This window comes from Hesperophylax consimilis, chromosome 30 (assembly GCF_061612785.1).
Source record: "Hesperophylax consimilis isolate HC1 chromosome 30, BYU_Hcon_1.0, whole genome shotgun sequence".
Classification (NCBI taxonomy): Eukaryota; Metazoa; Arthropoda; class Insecta; order Trichoptera; family Limnephilidae; genus Hesperophylax; species Hesperophylax consimilis.
This window is the reverse complement of record NC_142865.1, coordinates 2,742,226-2,765,167: the sequence shown is the minus strand read 5'-3', so window position 1 is coordinate 2,765,167 and position 22,942 is coordinate 2,742,226. Positions and strand designations below refer to the sequence as shown.

The window sequence follows — 22,942 nt, the reverse complement described above, 5'->3', positions numbered from 1 at the left end:
ATGCAAAATGGTTTCTCAGGTCAAACAATTAAAGTAATTATAGAATTTAAAACAATTTTGTTATTTAATAATGGACATCAATGTAGAACAAACATATTATATGATGGTAATTCCAAAAACATCACGACTACAGATTATGAAACCACAAAAAAATTGCGCGGGACTAATGTTGCCAACGTAAAAACACAGAAACTGCTATCTAACATTTAATATTACAGCGTCATGGCCCCATGTTCAGTATTTGAATCAGTATTTTTTGTAATGGTATCACTCAATTGCCAGGGCTCCTACCAGGGAGCAACTTGACAAATATACTATAATAGACTGATATTTGGGGCTTATGAAAAAAAGATGAGTGGAGATAGTAGGAAGAATGTTGCAAAAAAGCATTTAAAATGGAAAATGCATCGAGAAAAGCATTTAAAATGCAAAATGCAAAATGGTTTTTAGAAAAGCATTTAAAATGCAAAATGGAAAATACCCATTTTGCATTTCACATAAATAAAGCACATCTCTGATAATATGTCTCGACGCCATCTAGTGGTAAAAATTTAGCACTAACAAAGCCTTTCCTACAAAAATAAAGTTGGTTTTTTACAGGTGAAAAAAAAAAAAAAAATATATATATATATATATAATAAGCAGTAATTGTTGATTGAGGTACTAGTACATATTGAATCATTTGGCGGGTTGGAAATAAGCCGACATAGCTCAGTGGTTTCAGAGCACCTGACCGGATATCAGAAGGTGCGGGTTTAGTTCGGGAGATATTTTCAATTTGTATTGATATTTCAGGCAACTAATTATTGCTTATAATTATTTGTTAATCAGTATTATGTTGATGAACAGACTCGGAGAAAATGATTACGAATCGAATTGCATTTTAATATAAGAATTGTCTCATTTGTAGTAACAAATAATTGTATCCAATAACGCCGCCAGTTTCAAAGTTAAACATGTTATTCTGTGGTTCTATACTAAAAATCAAATCAGAAGTTTCTACTGCAAAAGTTTCTTTAAAATACAATAGTTATTACAGAATATATTTAATAGAGTGCTGTGTGCAAGTGAGTTAATGCAGTGAAATCTCGATCGATCTTTCCCATAATTAAATTAATTAAATTTTCCAGCTGTCTTTTGTTTCTTTCATTCCCAAGTTAATTTTGTACAAATTGATCAGTCATTCGTACGTACATTTTAATGCAGTATCACGCTCATTGGTCAAATGCATTGTACAGGGTTTTCCAATAAGAGGTGTTATTTTGAATAGCCCGCTTTTTCGGTAGATGTTACTTTTGAGGCTGTCATTTTTTGACATTTGACAAATAAAAACTACGCCATTAATAACAATGAATCGATACACGCTTCAACAACGCATTCAAATTATTAAAATTCACTTGAGTGAATCAAATGCAAATCATCTTGAGTGATGAGGCCCATTTCCACCTCGGTGGCTTCGTCAACAAGCAAAATTGTCGCATCTGGGGCTCGCGAAAACCCAAGAGTTATTGTTGAAAAGCTTCTCTATCCTCAACGTGTGACTGTTTGGTGCGGTTTATGGTCCGGCGGAGTCATTGGACCTTACTTTTTCGAAAATGAGGCTGGAGCAACAGTTACAGTGAATGGATTGCGCTATCGGGAGATGATTAATGATTTTTTATGGCCGGAATTGGATGGTATTGATCTGGACGTTTACTTTCAACAAGACGGCGCTACGTGCCACACAAGCAACACACTTCGGCCGAGAAAGGTAGTTCTACCCGTTCGGTCGATTGATGCTTAGGCCGGGAAGTGCGCCGGCCTCATTTCAATGGCAGAAAAGACGAAATTAGTCAGGGTTTTTACATGAATATTATATGCTATATGTACATAATTATCGAATCGTAATGCAAGTCATTTTTAAATTTATTTTCGTGCCTAAACGTTTACATCAATATTTCAACAAAAAGATAGTATATTATTTGTTAGTGAAATAATTCAATTCTTGGAATGAGCATTTTTATGACCGAGAAATCCAATTCGAATCTCTTTCTCCGTTCCGCACCCACTCAACTCCTATGTGCAAGAGAGCGAGAGATGTCGGTCGTATTTAAAGAAAGCAAGTGTGAGCAAATATCGATAGGCGGACCGTAATAAACACATTGCAAGGTTAATTGAGTTGCATTTCAAATAATGTTCGATTTTCCTTTAGTACTTTTATAGCTTGTGTATGTTAAGTTACTATATAGAAATTTGTATTAAAATATTTATATTATTTTCAAAGATATAGCCATTTAAAACAAATTAAAGAAATTTGCACGGGACCTTTATTTTCGCCCAGACTCAGCGTAGCGCCAGCGCAAAAAATACCTGTCCCAAATGTTTTAAAATCAACACTACAACACCCATAACAATTAAGCAGAAAAGGTGGTGAGAAATAAAAATTACATGAAAACGATAGTGCTTAAATAAAGAAGATATTATATAATATCCTACTATAATATGAATAAAAACAATTGAAATAAGTCAATGAAAGAATATTTAAATAAAAAGCATTCTATCCTCTCTTCTCACCATTATGAATCAATACAAAATTCTTAAGACAGTACTTTTATTTGATAAAAATTTGATGCCATAATAATTAAAACTAAAAATAATATCTCTAAGCTAAAAGTTTATGAAGACAAAAGATCACAATTTTTTTTATAAAAAGTATGATTCCCTACATAATTTGTATGTGGTAACATTAAAATCACAATTCACTAACAAACAGTGTAAAATTTGATGCAAAGACAATAACATTAATACAATTTATTGATTGTTTATAAAATCAAATAATAAAAAAATTGCGAGAATGGTAAAACAGTTTTCTGCATTAAACAAAAGTAATTATTTTACTAAAATTATTACAATTGCAAGCAAAGAGATATAAAGCTATTTTACTATAGGTTATGCACCACTGAACAAATAATTCCTAGAAGTAGTGTGATCTGTACTGAAAAAACATGGTCGTCACTAATTTATATATATTTATATAAATTTCGGCACGTACCCGACAAACTTTAACCAGCTATTCCTTAGCACAATTGGAGTAAAAAATGTTATGTGCACTTTGCTGTCCGGTAACATTTTTTTTTAATAAAAAATTTATCATTCATATTTTCACCACATGTCACCACTGTTTTATCCTTAGTCACAGTTTGAAAACCCATCTGGCAATATCTTATTCGAGTTTCGTTGAATAGTATACATACGTACCTACATTGGCGCGCTTTTACAATCACAACGAAATGGCACGGCACCATTCGTCTCATTTTTAACTATTATTATTTAGTGTGTATGAAAGAGCGAAGACGCTTTTTGACACACTTGCTTATAACAGCTGTTGAACACGAGAAACAATGCCAATGTCAGTGATGAAGTGTGGAGTTTTTTATAATTTTTTGTTTTTAATTGAAAAAAAATGTTACCGGACAGCAAAGTGTCCATAACATTTTTTACTCCAAATGTGCTAAGGAAAAGCTGGTTAAAGTTTGTCGGGTACGTGCCGATACACCCTGTATAAAGACCTTTTGGTAAATTTACGCATATGCTGGACATTGTTAATACACACAAATTATTTTATATCAGCTCAATTGCAATCTATCTCTGCCTCTGTTTCAGAAGCAATTTGGGACGTGGGTAAGTGTGCTGCCACCCTGGAAACCATTTATTGGATAGCCAACATCTCTGCCATAGGTTACCCCAAGTGGTTCGCTGCATTTGGCAACTTAGCAGGGGTCTCCGGGTTCATGGGGTAAGGTTTTTTAAGTCTAGGCGGTGTATGTGTATATATCTCTCCAGCCAGACTCTCTCGACCCATTGCCTTGCATCGCAGTGGGAGGGGTGAGTTAATGGATTCACACTGAACCCCAGATTCCTATTTTCCTTCACAGAAATTCCTATCCATCGTTTCCTTAAAATGATCCTCCACACAGCATCCCAAAGATGACAGGCACTGAGAGAAATTATTTTCCTCGGGCCCCCTGTGTGGAGCTAATGTAAAAAAGTTAAATAGCTTTTAAATTTCATTCAAATTAATTTATTTTATCTACGCCATGTTTTGACGCTGTGTAAATATGTGATAAGGCTAATTTAAAAAATAAAACAGAAACTAAAAACGCGTAAGTCCTTAGTTCGGGTTAAATAAAAGAAGAAAAAATAACCTAAAAATCTATTTTCTTAATTACATTATGACACATAAATACTAATGGGTATTTAAAGATGGCCGCCAAGAGAACAGTTGTCAATTTGAATTTTATCAAAATAGCTATTAAAATGCATTATTTTGCCTCTCCGAAGAATGAAAAAGATGCTCCTCATTGTAATTGTACTGGTAGGAAGTTTTTTTTTTAAATAATTTGTGCGTATTAATGATGTCCAGCGTATCTGGTTATTTACTGATCTTTTGACATCATTTCGATATTGGAAAATGTTTGATCGGGCACTCGGACACTCTCACAACACACTTCTATTTTTTGTTTCTTCAGTGGTATGCAAAATAGAGTTTTTTTGTCATAAATATTATGTGACAGTTATGCAGTTCTTCCGCAGGGATATGCAAGAATCTGATACTCTACGATTCAAGTATCGTGCTGACTACAGCCATAGATCTGCGCGGAGGTTTGTACACGGGCACACGTTGCAGACGTTTTTGTAAACTCGTCGGCAACTTCAGTCCCCCTCGGTCGAGGTTGTTCCTCGGTTGAGACTTTAAAAATGGGCTCACTTGTGTCAGACATTTTGTAACAATGCGTTTGCTTTAGATCAAATGCGTAGAACAAAAAAGTCATCAAAGAATGACAATTACAAAAAATGGCAACTACAGGGTTTTCCAATAAGAGGTGTTATTTTGATATTCAATTGTAAAAGATCAATGGTTTCGTTGCTTGTGTGGCACGTAGCGCCGTCTTGTTAAAAGTAAACGTTGTCCAGATCAATACCATCCAATTCCGGCCATAAAAAATCATTAATCATCTCTCGATAGCGCAATCCATTCACCGTAACTGTTGCTCCAGCCTCATTTTCGAAAAAGTAAGGTCCAATGACTCCGCCGGACCATAAACCGCACCAAACAGTTACACGTTGAGGATAGAGAGGCTTTTCAACAATAACTCTTGGGTTTTCCGAGTCCCAGATGCGACAATTTTGCTTGTTGACGAAGTCACCGAGGTGGAAATGGGCCTCATCACTCAAGATGATTTGCATTTGATTCACTCAAGTGAATTTTAATAATTTCAATGCGTTGTTGAAGCGTGTATCATTTCATTTTTATTAATGGCGTAGTTTCTACTTGTCAAAGGTCAAAAAATGACAGCATCAAAAGTAACATCTACCGAAATAGCGGGCTATTCAAAATAACACCTCTTATTGGAAAACCCTGTACTATTTGGGTGTGAGTGAGGTTATGAAAGCATTCTAGTTTTGACGTATCAAGAATGATTGATGGCGACGCGGATCTTGTGATTTCAGTAGCAACGTGTACGGACTGTGCACGAAAAAGTTGTTGCACAATTTGAGTATTGGATACTTGAATATCCCAGTGGAAAAATGGCCTTATGGTTCATTTTCTTATGGCAGGCACAGCTTTTCAACCTTTAGGACTTCACGCTAATGATATAACATCACTTAAGGTAGAAACACACTGGGTCGACGTAAGCGATATACGCATCACTACGTTCCTAGGTCAACGTGCACACTGGTTCTACGCTCGCAACACGTGTGACCACATTAAAAGTGGTTTCTAGTTCTTAAGTACGCAGCCAGTTGTAGATTTGAAATTTTTTTATGTGTTTCACTTGTCAGCAGACGCAATTTGTAGCTTTGTCATGTCTTGCGATGCAAAGAGCGAATTTGAGGACGATTTACTTAGTTTGTTAATTTATTAAGAAAATTTCAAAACAAACAACCATGGAATTTATAGTGATTTACCTCCTTCTTTAGCCAACGTTTCCAGGACTTACTAAGGCCTGCAAAAACTAAGTTTCCTCTGGAAACCGATGGAGTTTTTAAACTCAGCTGTTCCGGATGTGACAAGGTTTATTTAGGTCAGACAGAACGGACAATCTCCGAAAGGATATCTGAACACTTCAGAGCTTGTAAACTCTGCCACCCTGACAAATTGGCAATTTCCGAGCATTTAATTGAAACCGGGCATTACTTTGGATTTGTTTCTGAAGTCCTGGGTAGACCCAAAACATATAGAGCACGGCTGATTACGGAGGCAAAAGAAATTCATAAAAATCCCGTAAATATTAATAGAGACGATGGAGCTAAGCTCAATAGTTCTTGGTATCCGGTAATTGACGGCTACACCAGAACTACACGCAAAAAACCACTTAAAAATTATACGTTAATGACAGCTCTTAGAGGGTTGGAGCTGGCAACACGGCATCGCATCTTCATGCATAATCACACATTTCACATCAACTTTAGATTACACATCTGCCCTGATGATAGACATTGTAATGCTGTCCGAAACGTTGGCTAAAGAAGGAGGTAGCGCAACACGGCATAACACCCCAAAAACAAATCTAGACGAAAACTAGACGCATAGATATGAAATTAACTCGGAGGCGTGGCGCCACCCCCTTCATCTTCACACGTCCCACGCCAATCTAGACAGCCCAGATCGGCGCAGCGATAGAAAAGTGGGTTTGCGTTGCGTGTGACGAGTGTGTTTCTAAAGCATCTATTTCCATAGAAAATGTATGGATTGTAATTAGTCCAGAAATCTTAATGCGTTGCTTACATAACAAACGTCAACCCAGTGTGTTTCAAGTCAAGAATATTTTATTCACATTATAATTACGTCTAACCACAAAGTGATTGGTTCCTGTGAAAGAAATAATATGTGGTGACGACATTGTGTGAAAAAAATTACAAGGAATGGATAGTAATAGTTATTATCCTATCTAATACTAAAATTGCACAAATTTGGCTAAAATTTCATTTTGAACACAATTTAAACATTCACTCTTCCATCGGCACTTCACCCTCTACAACTTCTAGGTTCTTTTCTTGTACTATATCCAAATCTGAACACAATACTTCTACCGCAGGCTCTAGAACTTCTTCGGCGTCAGATTTCTCTAAAACTTTCTCTTCTGAATCGTCAACAACACATTCTTCTAAACATTTATCAGCGATAACATCAAGTTTATCATCTAAATTCATCAAAATCTCATCATTTATTATAACATTTTCATCTAAATTCATGATGCCAACATCATTTATAATGGTTTCTTTACTTTCCATCACAACTTTGTCTAAAACTTCGACTTTAACATCGGTGACAATCATTTTTTGTTCGGGCGGAGTCGAAACATTAGTTTCAATTTGTTTAACCTCAAATTTGCGTTTATTTTTGTTTCGTTTCTCGGATTTCTCCGACTTTTCTCTAGGCCTGGGGACTATTTTAACACTGATATCCACCTTTATCGGTTCCTTCTTCTCTTGTAAGAAGGGCGATTGGATATACAAAGGAAACTTAAAAATATTTCCGGATTGTTCTTTCGACTTGGGAATTGGTATCGGTAATATCGTCGCACTATTCGACGAACCGCACTCGCTTCCTATTGGTCGGTTCTGGATATGTGCCGTAACGACAGGGGGCGATTCTGCGCAGCTGATTGGCTCGCGGCGCTCTGTTCTCTGTTCTGATTGGCTGGCCGGCTGCCCTACACAAAACAGACCAATCAGAACACAGCGCTAAAAGCGAGACCAACCAGAGAACAGAAAAAATCGACAAGAATTTATTATTTATTCAGAAATGGGGAAAGATGAACAACCGGATTCTTTTTTCAAATATAATTAATTTACTGAAAGGTTAAGAGATGAGTCTTTAAGATTGTTTTTTTTTTTATTGAGAATTTTGCTTTTGAAAATACTAATAAAGTTCTACCTATCTCAAACACAGTTTCATAAAGAATTTTTACAAAGTCTAGCTGTAATACTTAGAATGTTCCATCATTTAGCGTCAGTCTGTAACAATGTTATTTTGAAAGCAATCTTGATTTCTAGCTAGATAGTAAATATCCTAAAACTAAACGTGATAGGTTTGGCTTTCGTCCAAAAATCAGTATGCATCTATCATTTCTAACATTCATAAATATATTTATAGTATAATATTATGATGTACATAAAAAATATTATTAATAAACAGCATAATGCATAAACAACAGAAAATTAATGACAATGTGACGTGATAAGCGAAAAAATAGTCTAGTATAAAGCGAATATATAAAGTAAACTATAAAGTGCTGTGGCACCAAAAAGATTCAGAAAAAAGCGAACACCAAAAAGGTTCAAACAAAAAAGGAAAAATGTAAAATAAATCATTAAATAAATGCATTCCAACTATAAAATAGAACAACAGAAAGGACTGAGTAGTGCAGGTAATATTAAAAAAAAAGAAAAAACATCAAAGTGGTTTAGATAAAATTTAAACAAAAAAGTACACAACACAAACGCTCACAGGGTGGTTGGCCAAGTGAATGAATAATGAAGAGTAAGAGGTTGTTAGTAAGCTAGTCAGAGGTAATTACTTGTGACTAGGTTCAGATAAAAAGGAAAACATAAAATAAAACACCAAAGAGGTTCAGACACAAAGCAAACTATGTACGAGTATTAACTATCTTGCAGCCAAGTGGGGGAGTAGGTAGTACCCAAAATTACTATCCTCCTTATATTAGCTCAAATAATTCACATATAATTTTAGTATTTTACGTATTCCTGCGCAAATACATAAGTTACCATTAATAATTGACTGAATAACTGGGATTTCTATAGTTTAAATCCCATAAAACAGAACAATGCATGGGGTCATCGGAAGACCCACTTGGTTACAGACGTTTTGTTTGGCATCTTGGCCTGTCAAGAGTTAAGTGTGATAACAAAGGCTTGATGGCGAATGAATAAGCTGTTAGTAAGCTAGTGAAAGGAAATTACTTGTGACTAGTGTCAGATAAAAAGCAAAACATAAAATAAAACACCAAAAAGGTTTAGACACAAAGCAAACTATTAAGTAAGACGGCAAAGGTATGCTGGCTGAGTGAATGAATAATGAATAAGAAAATGTTAGTAAGCTAGTGAGAGATAATTACTTGTGACTAGGTTCAGGTAAAAAGCAAAACATAAAATAAAACACCAAAGAGGTTCAGACACAAAGCTAACTATTAAGTATGACGGCAAAGGTTTGCTGGCTGAGTGAATTAATAATGAATAAGAAAATGTTAGTAAGCTAGTGAGAGGTAATTACTTGTGACTAGGTTCAGATAAAAGCAAAATATAAAAAAAACACCAAAGAGGTTCAGACACAATGCAAACTATGTATTTTAACAAAGGCTAATAATGAAGAAGAAGAAGCTGTTAGTAAGCTAGTGAGAGGTAATTAGGTGAGAGGTGATTAGTGTCAGATAAAAAGCAAAACATAAAATACAACACCAAACAAAGAGTAAGAAAAATAAAGTTTAAGATGGGAAAATAAAGCTTGCTGCTGGTTGACCGAGGGAATGAACAATAAAGAAGCTGTAAGCTGTTGGTAAAGAGGTTAGTGAGAGGTAATAATGTACTTGTGCCTGTGGCTGGCGTCGTCCAGCTTGCCCGTCAGCAAGTGGCACTCGGCTGTCAGCTTTTCCATCAGACCGTTCTGCGAACAGAGCATCGCCTCCAGCTCGCTCACCGTCTGAGCTGTGGGCGTGCAACAACACATGGGTATCAACGTCACGTTGCTTTATTTCTATAGGCTAGCTTCTGATCATTTACTAGTTGACTCGAATTTTCTCTCAGTTCATTGCTAAAGACCGTACTGTTGGCTTGTTGCAAAAAATTACAGACTAACTTTTATTTATGAATCTTTTTATCCACTTTAGGCCTTTCTTCCACAGGGATACGCAAGTATCCGGTACTCGACGATAAGAGTATCTTAGCGACTACCAGTATACATATGTACACAGGAACACGTTACCGACATTTTGTAAATTCATGGGTGACGCCAGTCTCGCGCGACCAGCCGGGTGAGGTCGTTGCCACTCTCATCGTCGCGACTTTAAACATTTGATCACTTGTGTCGATATTTTGTAACAATGCATGTGCTTTAGATCAATGCTATGAACAAAACGGTAGACAAAGAATGACAGGATATAAAAATGAGCTACAGCTACTGATTGGTTGGGAGTAAGGTTATGAAAGCGTTCTAGTTTGACGTTTCGAGAATTTAACAATAATTGGGGGCGACGCGGGCTTTTCATTTCAGTGGTGACTTGTATGGACTATACGTTTGCGACATGAGTAAAAAACATGAGTATGTATAGAAATGTGAGAGATGTTTGAAGGGAGATTAGGTGGTTGGAGTGTAGAAAGTATGGGTGTTATAATTGAAATGTATTGCAGATGTAAGGATCCATAGCTCCATAGGATTTTGCATTAGTGATCAGCAAACTGTGGATGCAATCTGTTAGTCATAAGTTGATAGTAGTTTGTCTAGTTTATAGTTAGTAATAAGATAGATCATTGTAGAAATACATTAGATATTTGTACAGCGCCCTTGATGTGATTTTTCGAAAAATAGGATACTTGTATATCCCTGTGGAAGAAGGGTGTTAGTTCTGAGATGATTGTAAATATCAAAATTATATGTAGCAGGACCACAAGCAAAAGACCGTGCGCAGACGCAAGTCACATGCAATGCGCAGAAAGGGCGTGGTTTATTAGTATTTCACCAGCTTTCGTTGGTGACTCGCATCACACATCTTTCCGATGACACTATATGACACACTCTTTTGTTTTTGATAGAACTATAATCATTTTTGTTTCGAGCAAACAATTTTTCAAGTTGTTTATTCCGAATACAATCATCCAATGTATCATGAACTTCATCATATGTAAATTATTTTAATCTTTCGTCGATTTATTTGTATTTAAGGCCAAAAACAATGAAACGCTACCATAAATAATTTAAATAATGGGTTCTTAGGACGGGTTGTTTCGGAGAATTTGAACAATTCATCAAATTTCAAAGTTCATTTTCTAGTTCTGTGAAATATATTTTCAAGTTCTGTTATTATTTCAGTTTTGTCAAACAACTAGCCTATAATGATATAATAACAGAACTTGAATAAGACTTTCACAGAACCCGGAAACGAACGTTGAAATTTGATGAATTGTTAAAATTCTCCGAAACAACCCGTCCTTATTAGTTAGTGATTTTTTAGAACAAGCCAAAAGAATTCTCATTATGATTTACTGAAATTTGATCCAAGTATTCAAATAATTAATTATACATGTTGATAACCGTATTTTTCAGACGAAAATAATAACTTAAGATGGTATACAATTCTATGAAAATTCATACTTACATAACATTGTATTATAATTCACGGTCTAGAAAGTGAATTAAACAGTCTGATGAAAAGTCTACAGCCATAAGCAATTGTGCTAGCAACGAATCCATTAAAAGCAAATTAAAAATAAGATATTAAATTATATGTGGTTATCAACTAAAGAGAACAAATTACTATAATTGGGCCCTTATGCGAATCAGTCACAGCAAAAATCGTTTTAAAATCTCAACCACAGATGGCAGTATAAGGCAGGTTTGTTCTATCGGCGCTTGGCATATTTATAATTGTGATGTTTGGTAATAAGTTGGGTTTTCAAGCAATAGATGGCACTAGTCATAAAGCTTACTCCAGAGTCCGACAGATGTCGCTAGAGTGTAGCAATTGCCTGTGGGATATTATTTGCCAGACAACAAGCTTCTAGAAACAGAGAATAACCAACCCTCGGGTAATGAACAGTGTAGCTAAATCCAGACTTATTTATTGTAACGTAAATAAACGCAATTATAGTAAACAACCTTTTACTTTATCAAAGAGTTCCCAACACAGAAATCTGCAAGTAAAGCAGAGATATAACAATAATTATAATGGTGATTAAGTTTTATATCTGTATTTTGTTATTTGTTTAAAAATTTAACATTTTATGGAAACTAGCTGACGTGTACTCGACGTTGCTCGGGGTTCTTCGACTTTTCTCTACTTTCTATAAATATAATATGCATGTATTATATATATAAACCTTCCGGAAGAAATTCTATAAATGATGATGAAAACTCTATCAAAACCCGTTGCATAGTTTGGAAGAACTAAGCGCACAAACAGACGGACGCGGTTAGCGACTTTATTTTATACTATTTAGAGATATTGATTTATGGAACAATGGCATTATTTTTCTTTTTTGTACTCAAAACTGTAAACAAATTGATTAAAATACATAAAAACATGTTGTCTATTAATTGTAATACCTTATTACATGTAAATTTAGTTGACTTACAATGTGTATATGCCTACTACAGACAAACAAAATGTTCAATAGCCAATATCTCAGAATTAACTTTTTCACATGACGCTGTTTTTTCCGCATAAGAGCACAATTATCGAAAGTGGTATCAAGCTACTTATAAATTATTAAATGTATCGTATGACAAATAAATGTAGAAAAATATGAAGGGAGTTGCAATAATTTGAAATGCTTTAAATGACAACACCAAGATGGTTTAAACGAAAAGGTGTAACTTTTTGAAAAATAATTACGACGTAACTTAAAAAAAAGCCATGACCGTGCAGAAATGAACGGTCCGTTTGATAGATTCTCCTATCTTAACAAACAGATTGCAAAATTTAGAGCACAAGCGTCGTGAAATTTTCAAAAACCCTCGACTCTGTGCAGAAATGGTCAGTCCTGTTACTGTATCATACTTTCGACTAGAGTTACCAACATTATCTTTAATTTTTTGGCTGATATATTTACGTGTGATTGATTCTACCCGAATTTAATTGCAATCTAGACTGTTAAAAATGAGCAATGCTCCAGAAAGGAGAGGTCCTGGGTTCAATTTCCAGATGCGACCAATTCTTTTCAATTATTTCTGTTTCACATTTTTGGTAAATATTGTCTTAACTCAGATATTAGTTACTCTCTACCGGATATTGCCCTTCGTCATCCAGCAATCATTCGTTAAGTAATGGAAAACGATAAGAGATAATACAAAATCGAGCGTAATTCAAATATATATTATTATTTTAGTCTGTTTGGAGTTATACTGTCTTGAAGGTGATTTCAACACTCACATTCTCGAGGGGGTAATACACATCCCCCAAACCAGAGTTTTGTGCGATATCTAGGTTGTTTTTTACATCACATACTCTATAATTTAGGTAATCCTCGAATAACTATTGGTAATCTGACGTTAAAAAAATTATCGGGAAAAATTACAATATATACGGCTTTTAAGATATTTATGATATTCTGACGATTATTTTTTTTAATGATAAACTAATGTTTATAAAACAAGGTTTTTATGCATATCACAAAGGATAATAAATTATTATAAGCAATATCTCGCCATCTAGTGGGAAATTTAGCACTAACAAAGCCTTTCCTACAAAAATAAAGTTGGTTGTTTACAGGTGGAAAAATTATAATAAGCAGTAATTGTTGATTGAAGTACTAATACATATTGAATTATTTGGCGGTTGGAAATAAGCCAACATAGCTCAGTGGTCCAGAGAGTCTGACCGGACATCAGAAGGTACAGGTTCAATTCCCGTCGGCAGTATTTATTTTTACTTGGGAGATATTTTCAATTTGTATTGATATTACAGGCGACTAATTATTGCTTATAATAAAATTCTGACGAGATTACTTTTTTCTCCACACCCCCCCTATATCACCTCATTACTCTCATTATTTTCTCATAAACTCTCCGATTTAATAAAACTACTGCTTTAACAAAACACCTGGACTTTCATTGTGTTAGACTAACAATGGCTCTGATTGGAATAATATGGACCCCGACGTTGAAGTTCTCACCTAATTTACTATCCTATTATTCTCGATAGCTAACGCCATCTATGGGTAACATAATAGACTATTGCCATATATGGTTGAGCTCATACACTAATATCATGGTTGAGAACATACTCAAACAAGTCATGAGTGCGGTCATACATTTTACTTGAAAGGGCTACAATAATAATATTTATTTGAGTTACGTTCGATTTCTTACTATTTCTTTTTAAGTTTTGCATTACATAATTATGCTGACCGAAGATGGGTGATTTCTGGTTAAAATGGTAATTAATAACTTGAGTCTTACTGGAAAGGGCTAAAGGAATATTAAGTGACACAAAATCACTTCGCGATTTGTGGGGTACCCTCGTGACCCCCTTCAGGTAAAATATGATTTTAATCTATGTAAAGGTATGAAAAGGTTAAAAATACCTAAATAAATAATCTACTTTCCAAATTTACAGTATGTTTCTATATTGAAAAGCGTGTAAATTGTGCCCGCTAGTAGAAAGGTAGTTTTCTCACCATGCTTCTGCTCCATGTTCTGAATCATGCCGGTTAGCTCCTTCTCCTTGATGGCCTCCCTTTCCTTGCCGCGGGGAGAGGATGGGCGGAGAGAACCAAGATTCATCTGCAATTATTAATTTTGATACGATTATTCATTGGAAAATTTTGTTTTTATTCCAACTGGACTGAGTGGATGACGCAATAACTGACAATCTGAAATACATATTACATTAGATACAATAATGAATAATGATAAGTAATATAATAATAAGCGATTGAGGTGGCTTTGTCCTATGCCGTAAGTACCATGGGGTGACTTTTGAATCGGGGGGTGACTTTGATCATCGCGGATATCTGAATAATTTTTGCTACCACCCAGAAATTACTCGCTTCTTTTTGATGATTTTTGTTCAGGCAACCTGGATACAATGACGCTTCGAAAATAGGTGAAAAATCAGTTGGTTTCTGGTTGTATTCAAACATATCGTCATAAGCAATAATTAGTCACCTGAAATATCTCCCGAGTAAAAATAAATGCCGCTGACGGGAATTGAACCCGCACCTTCTGATGTCCGTTCAGGTGCTCTAATTATTGCTTATAATAATTTGTTATCCTTTGTGCTATGCATAAAAAATCTTGTCTTATAAACATTACTTTATCATTAAAAAATAAACATATTGTCGGTTGAATTGTGAAGCTATTTATTTGTTGTTGATATTTTCAGATGGAAATAATTATAATATGCACATTTGATAAATTCCTCAAAGAATATAGTACAGGGTTTTCCAATAAGAGGTGTTATTTTGATATTCAATCGTAAAAGATCAATGGTTTCGTTGCTTGTGTGGCACGTAGCGCCGTCTTGTTGAAAGTAAATGTTGTCCAGATCAATACCATCCAATTCCGCAACCCATTCACCGTAACTGTTGCTCCAGCCTCATTTTCGAAAAAGTAAGGTCCAATGACTCCGCCGGACCATAAACCGCACCAAACAGTCACACATTGAGGATAAAGAGGCTTTTCAACAATAACTCTTGGGTTTTCCGAGCCCCAGATGCGACAATTTTGCTTGTTGACGAAGCCACTGAGGTGGAAATGGGCCTCAACACTCAAGATTATTTGCATTTGATTCACACAAGTAAATTTTAATAATTTCAATGCGTTATTAAAGCGTGTATCGTTCCATTTTTATTAATGGCGTAGTTTCTGCTTGTCAAATGTCAAAAAATGACAACTTCAAAAGTAACATCTACCGAAATAGCGGGCTATTCGAAATAACACCTCTTATTGGAAAACCTAGTAGTTTCATGTCATTTATATTATACCGGATTTAAAGTCGATGTAATGTAGTTTTTTAACAGTAACATTGTGGTATACAGTAGTGAATGGTGGTAGAAGTCGGAGACGCCCGAGAAAGACAAGTGAAGAATTGTGGGGTTCACAATAGTGATAAATAAATAAATAATAAATAAATAAATAATATAATAAATAAATAATATAATAATAATATAATAAATAAATAAATAATCTTAATAAAGCTTATAAAAATGGTATATCAAAGTTGCCCCACTCCAAAAGTTGACTGAAGTTACTCCCCTAACTATATTTACAATTTTTTTTATTTCATTAGTTAAATGTGTGTATTAAATATGTCATAAAATCTTTTCCTACAAATTTTTTTTTATTTTGTTTCAAAGTTAAAAATTGATAAAGTCACCCCATTTTGCGATACTTAGAAAGTTAGAAGTCCAACTTCAACTGAAATTTCTGAGTGCAATTCTAGGGAGGAGGCGGGAGAAGCAACTCCAGAGGCTGTGCGAGGAGAGGGCCTACTGGGCCTGCTATGGACGGAGGCTGCTTATGTAGAGCAGGACATGGACGCCAAGAGTCCCATACTCAAATAGGACAAGAAGAAAAAGATAAGATGAGATACCTAATTGAATGGATCATGATTCAAGATGGTTGCTGCATCATCTGCATTCAGTACTCATTAAGGGGAGAGCTGAGAAATTCGGATGCAGCCAAGTTATACAATTGAAGCGAATTTAGTATTATCATTTATTAGTTAGTGGGCGAAATGAACCTCCTTCTCCATGTTGGCCAGCTGATCGATGAGGCGAAGGTTCTCGCGGCGAGAGTGTACCAGGTCTGCGTCAGCCCTGTCCAGGCGCTGTCTCACTGACTGGATCTGGAAACACAATCACATTAATATCAGGAAAACTCAATCACATAAATATAAGGACAACATAACCACATAACCATTAGCCAAAGAAACATCAGGATAACACAGTCAGACAAATATTAGGATAACATAGTAAAACAACAAATAGAACCAAATTAACACACCAATACAGGGTAACACGAGGACACAAACATTTAGAATAACCACACAAATACAAGGACAACACAACCACACAATCATGAGGACAACACAACCACACAAACACTAGGACAACACAACCACACACACATTAGGACAATACAGCAAAACAGATACTAGGACAGGACAACCACACAAACATTCGGACAATAAAACCACACACTTATAAGGACAACACAACCACACAAACATAAGGAAAACACAACCACACAAACATAAGAATAATACAGCAAAACAGATACTAGGACAACACAACCACATAAACATAAGAACAATACAGCAAAACAGATACTAGGACAACACAACCACACAAACATTCGGACAATAATACCACACACTTATAAGGACAACACAACCACACAAACATAAGAACAATACAGCAAAACAGATACTAGGACAACACAACCACACAAACATAAGAACAATACAGCAAAACAGATACTAGGACAACACAACCACACAAACATAAAGAAAACACAACCACGCAAACATAAGGATAACACAATCACACAAATACTAGGACAACACAACCACAGAAACACTAGAACAACACAATCACATAAACTTTGAAATAACACAAACACGCAAACATTTGGGGAACGTAACCACAAATGTTAGGACAACATAAACACAAATGTTAGGACAACAAAACCACAAACATTAGGAAACACCACTAACCTAAGTATGAAGGGATTGAGTACTGCAAAACAAGATATAAAGAGATGAAAGCAAGCAAACCTCGGAATTGAGCCTGTTGGAGTCGTGTTTGGCCTGTCGTTGATGCCTCTCCAGCATCAGCCGTGCGTTGGCCAGTTCCTCTTCGACTGCAGACTTATCCGCATGGGACTGCGCCATGTCTGCTTGAAGAGCCGCTAAGAAACAAATAATCAAACAAATGTTTTATTTAAATACTTTGCTGCCCAACATAAACACTCAACCAGGGCAATAAGCCAAAATATGCTGGTTAATCCCAGGAACGGCCCTGAGCCGAAAGGTGCTAGCGCTAGTAAAGAGCGTTGTATTAGGTGTTAGGTATGTCGTAGCAAGTCGGCGCCCAGAGCAGACTGCTCCGATTGTACCTGCACAGGTCCGGCCCTGGTTATACCCAGTTTGAATACAACTTTTGGACAGAGAAATATTAAATTTTATGCTACAAAACTATATAATGAAATGACCTACCAAATGAAATAAAAAAATATCAGAAATGAATATATTTAAAACTAATCACAACATCGCTGAGAGAACTGAATGATAATCAACTTGCAAACATTATGAAGACAGTGTAAAGACAAACTAGACAATCAATACAAAGATATAAAAACTACAGACTGCCTCAGAACAGGAAACCCTAGTTAGACTGAAAACTGTGACATTAATCTTATGTTATGCTTTATATTAAAAATAATCGAGTATTGTAAAAGAGCAGTGGTACTAACCAACTTTATTCTTTAGCTCCATCTTCAGATCTTCAATCTGAGAGTTCTTCTGGTTCAACTCTCTCTTCAAATCGCTCTCTTCTCTCTTTTGTCTCTCCAGCTCCAACTAAAACAAAACATTTATTTATTGTTTTGGTGTTTAATTCGTAGAACTCCATTTAATTTTTTTAAACAAATTTAAAATAAATCAAATTTAATAATGTTATAATAATTATTAAGTTCTGCAAGTATTTCTGTTATTTTTACAGTTTTTAATGTGACAGCTGTTTCGGCTTTTGAGGCCATTATCAAACTGTGGATATGTCCACACGGCGACGACTTATTTATATGATTTTATTTATCCCCACCCATTTAAATTTCTATAATGGTCAAAAATGATTCATTAAGACTAGACTTAAGATTTGGAATAACCAAAATATTTGGTAATCCAGCAGTGTTTGCACACCTGTTAAAATTAATGACCTAAGGGTTTTCTTAATTGTTGGTACGTGGGTGATTATGCTAAGGAATTATATTGTTTGGGTTTTTTGAAAATATTAAGCAGGGGAGAATTGATCATTTTTGTTTGATTATTAATTAGGGTTATGTTTGGATCATTAGTTCTTTTATTCATCTCTAATTGTTCTAGTAAATTTGATCTAAAACCCTTTCTTTCTATGTGTAAAGGTTTAGGCTCGTTGTTGTCAAGCGGGACGTGGTTTTTCTCCAAGAGGTGAGCTGCGAATTTTGAATCAATTTTATTATTTTTATAGCAACGCATATGTTCTTTGAATCTAGTTGAAAAGGCTCTCCCAGTCTGTCCAATATAAACGGCATCACAGTCTATATGGTCGCATTTTAATTCATAAATGCCGCTTTTTTTAAGTTTAGGGATTTTACTTTTAGAGTTTTTGAGGTTAGTTCCTATATTATTATTAGTTTTAAAAGCAATATTTAGACCACATTTAAAAAAAAAAAAAATAAAAAAAAAATAAAAAAAAAAGCATATTATGATCAGTAAAGGTAAAGATGCAAAAAAGTAGAACATTCTGTAAATCTCATAGACATATAAACTACAGAGCAGATCGTAGAACATCCCTCCACCAGTTTCCCGGAGATACATTGGCGATGCCGTCTCTACAGGTTGTATAACCTCAATATTCCACTTTGACCTCCACTGTCCGAAGAAGAAGAAAAATAGGAACATATTTGGCTGAGCTTCATGTTAGAGGAGAATAACACAATCAGTTACTGTTGATCTACAATCTACGGTAACTTAACCTAACCAATGACTTCTGAGGCTAAGCGGTTAACATCCTTGGTTTCGAATCCAGAGGTTGCGTATTTGAAAACTTGCATACACAAATAAAATAAAATTTTGGTATTTCTTGTTGTCTTTTATTTCAGGCGTAATCTATATAAATAAAAAAAAAATTTTCAATTCTTCAAAATCTTAAAATCTCCGAAAGATCTTCACTGATTGCTTTGAAATTTTGACACAACACATACGAATACGCATGTGTTTTTATATACCTATATCATATAGATGTCACCTGTGACAGGTAAAGACATGCTTTGTTATAAAACAGCACCATCTGTTGGACTTAAAAGCAAAATGCACTATCGCTTCTCTATCTGCACAGACAGTCTGAGCCAAACCGTGTACCAAAGTAACGTGGCAGGGTACAGCTAGGTATTCATATTTGTTTGTCTAACAACACTTATAGATGATCTGATGATCATCTATGATGTACTATATGTGATTAATCAAGATAATTACATAGCAATATAATAACAGAACCTGAAACACATCTAAAAATAACCATCCACCACCTCACTCGGAGCCACCAACCAACGAAATGACCCCCGCTAAGGAAGCGACCCAGTATTTACGTGGACCCCCCTCCATACTACCAGGATGGAATTCCATGATGGCCGCCGAACTTTCGACCAATCACAGCACAGCATATCCCATTGAGATTCTTATCAAACAATGATAACGAAATTCAATGCGACTATTTGTGATAACATCAAACTCAATTTACAGGAAAATGATAGAAGATTCAACCACGGAATAAATATCAACATCAAGAAATGATTATATACTAATATAATGACATAAAAAATTATACCTAAATATGTTTGTTACTCTTTGGGAAATGTTCAAACCAAAGATATTTAACTTCAAACCCAATATGAAAATTTGTATAATTTATTAAAAAATAAATAAACGAGACTGGGGGAGATAGTTTTGGTAGATTGAACTGACTTGGTTAAAGGTATCATATTAAAATATAACTTTCCTCTAAACAAGATAATTGCAGAGAGGAAAAATACCTAACCATTTTACTCCTCACGAAAGAGGATAGAACGCCTCCGAGAGGGTTCGATTTGAAAACGTTCTATAAATAGAGAATTGAATTCCATACAAAGTCAGTTCAACAACTACCTCTGAAAGGGAATCCTCTCTCCTGAAAAACCATCTCCAAGTATCAAGAAATATTTTCAAGTGTTTTTATTCAGTCGACGGCCGGCATAGTCCAGTGGTAACGCATTGGACTGCCATTCCGAAAGTCGCGGGTTCGAACCCGGCGTGCGCAAATAAATTTTATTAATTAAAAAATAATATATAGTATATTTGCGGCACGTTCCAGAGTGGAAGATACTACCAGTATCGCCCTGGTGTAAGACCACCATTCAGAATTGAAACGTTGCTCCAAATGGCTTTAGCCGTGTTTAGTGACTAGATCTGAATAGCCAGGTACTTCCCCACCTTCCTCTTTCCCTTCCCCACTTACCTTCAGCCTCACAACATCCCCCAATTGGGGATGCCATAGTCTCACTGGCTCCAGACGGGAGCAGTTGGGACTCTTGTGAGGTATTCACTGTAAGATTCAGTATTAAATTCAGTTTTTGCCAGTAATAAATTCTTTTCGTCAGCTCAGATCTGGAAATAAATTCCTCTCTGAGCGTGGCTTTAAACCCCACCACAAACCTGTGCAACATCTACCAAGACTGAAAACGCTGACAAGTGTACCCAGCTACCTTCGTATCTACAGTTATTGTACGGACAGTATATTGTCTCGTACACCCTCCCTTACCTGCAGTTTGGTGGCAGAGTCCCAGTGGGTTGTCAGATCGCTGGTCAGCTGTTCCACCTGGCTGCAGTACCTCCTCTCCACCGCGCTTCGTTCCTCCATCACTCTTCTGGCCTGTTCTGACAGCAGCTCTCTCACTCTGTTCTGCTGCCTCTCCAGTTCCTCCTGTTGATAACACCATCAGGTTAAAATAATTTCATCATCACTATGTACATCCCATATACTGCTCCAATCATCTTCCACGCAGTCTAACCACCTCTTCCTCTCTCTGCCTCAGGGTAGCTTTCACTGGGGAACTCTATGGCAATCTATTTATGTGTTCAACTCATCGCAGTCCTTGGGACCTACAGAATCTTACAATGGTCTCATACTCTATAAGTTAGCCAAAATAACTTCAGAAAGCATAATTATTAGCAACGTGGCTAGGAATTTTAAGGAAATAAAACATTAACAGTCATAATGATTAAGAGTGGTACTAAGATAGAACCCTATGGAACTCCTGAAATTCCTTCTAAAATGAAACAAATTCTTCGATAAAACTCTTAGTTCAGAATATTTTGTTGTTTATAAGTAGATTGCTAATATTGCTACTGACTTTATTGGATTTCAGAAAAAAATACTACATAAATACCATTTATAAGTGGTACTCAATCTGATCCCTGTGGAACTTTTGAAAGTTTGTCTAATATTTTTATTGAACTCCGCATTCTTTCACATTCATAAGAAGAAGAAAAGGAATGAGGTGTTAAAGAAGCTAAAAGTCTTGCAGTTTTTCGTGGGTAATGCCTAATTGCTATACAAAAAATAATTTTATAATGGTTTATACTAGATATAAAAATGTAATTTTTTATAACTAAATAAAAAAAAACATATTATTGAAAAATAATTTACTAGCGATTCTAAAGCTGATCCTTGTGGAACTCCAGAAATTGCCTTTAATGATAAAAAAAGTACAAATTGACAAGTGGTACTAAAACTGGTCCCTGTGGAACTCCATAAATTTATTTGAATATTCTTATTGAATGTCAGTGAACAAACCTTGAGTCTCCGTATCTCCATCTCTAGCTGGACCTTATCATGATTGGCCTGAAACACCATGTCCGCTGACCTCTTGGCCTTGGAGACCAGGTCCGAGTCAGTATCTTTGAAGTCATCCAGTGAGGACTTTAGTCGGTTGACCTGAGCTTCCAACGAGGACTTATCTCTAAAAGGAAGAATATATGATTAAAGAGATATCGGTAGATAGATCCTGTATGGCAGTGAGGCATGGAACTGGCAGAGGAAAGATTAAATTAGACGAAATGAGATCCCTGAGGCCTATGTAGTAAAACCATGTATGACTGTGTGAAAAATGAGGAGATTCGTAGAGAATACAAGGCCGATGTACGATAATAAGTAAGATTAAGAAAGGGATCCTTAGATGATTTGGGCATGTAGAGCTGTTGAACGAAGAAACGAGTGCGAGGAGTATATATGACGTGGAAGTTAATGGTAAAAGAAATCGGGGATGCCTGAGGAAGACATGCTACAATCAAGTGAATCAATTACTTGAGTGGGGTCATGTCAAGAGTCAGAATAACAGAAGAGTACATAATGTGAATGAAGCAAGGACTATGTGCCGAAACAGAGTAGTTGTGCGGCAGTCTATCCTCTCTATCAACCCCAGTGGTGA

At 35.6% G+C, this 22,942-nt stretch overlaps 1 protein-coding gene across 1 annotated transcript in view; it reads right to left on the bottom strand.

Annotated features, from left to right (window-relative positions):
- Positions 1-7,567: 7,567 nt before the first annotated feature.
- The window catches only part of LOC149409516 (serologically defined colon cancer antigen 8 homolog), a 39,052-nt gene continuing 23,677 nt past the window's right edge, over positions 7,568-22,942 (bottom strand). The window contains exons 8-15 of the mRNA XM_089649443.1: positions 22,309-22,474; positions 21,274-21,435; positions 18,194-18,299; positions 17,496-17,629; positions 16,461-16,565; positions 14,395-14,500; positions 9,591-9,708; positions 7,568-7,697 (exon numbers count right to left, since the gene is read on the bottom strand). Coding sequence (XP_089505569.1) covers positions 7,568-7,697; positions 9,591-9,708; positions 14,395-14,500; positions 16,461-16,565; positions 17,496-17,629; positions 18,194-18,299; positions 21,274-21,435; positions 22,309-22,474 — 1,027 coding nt within the window. The remainder of the gene's footprint in view (positions 7,698-9,590; positions 9,709-14,394; positions 14,501-16,460; positions 16,566-17,495; positions 17,630-18,193; positions 18,300-21,273; positions 21,436-22,308; positions 22,475-22,942) is intronic.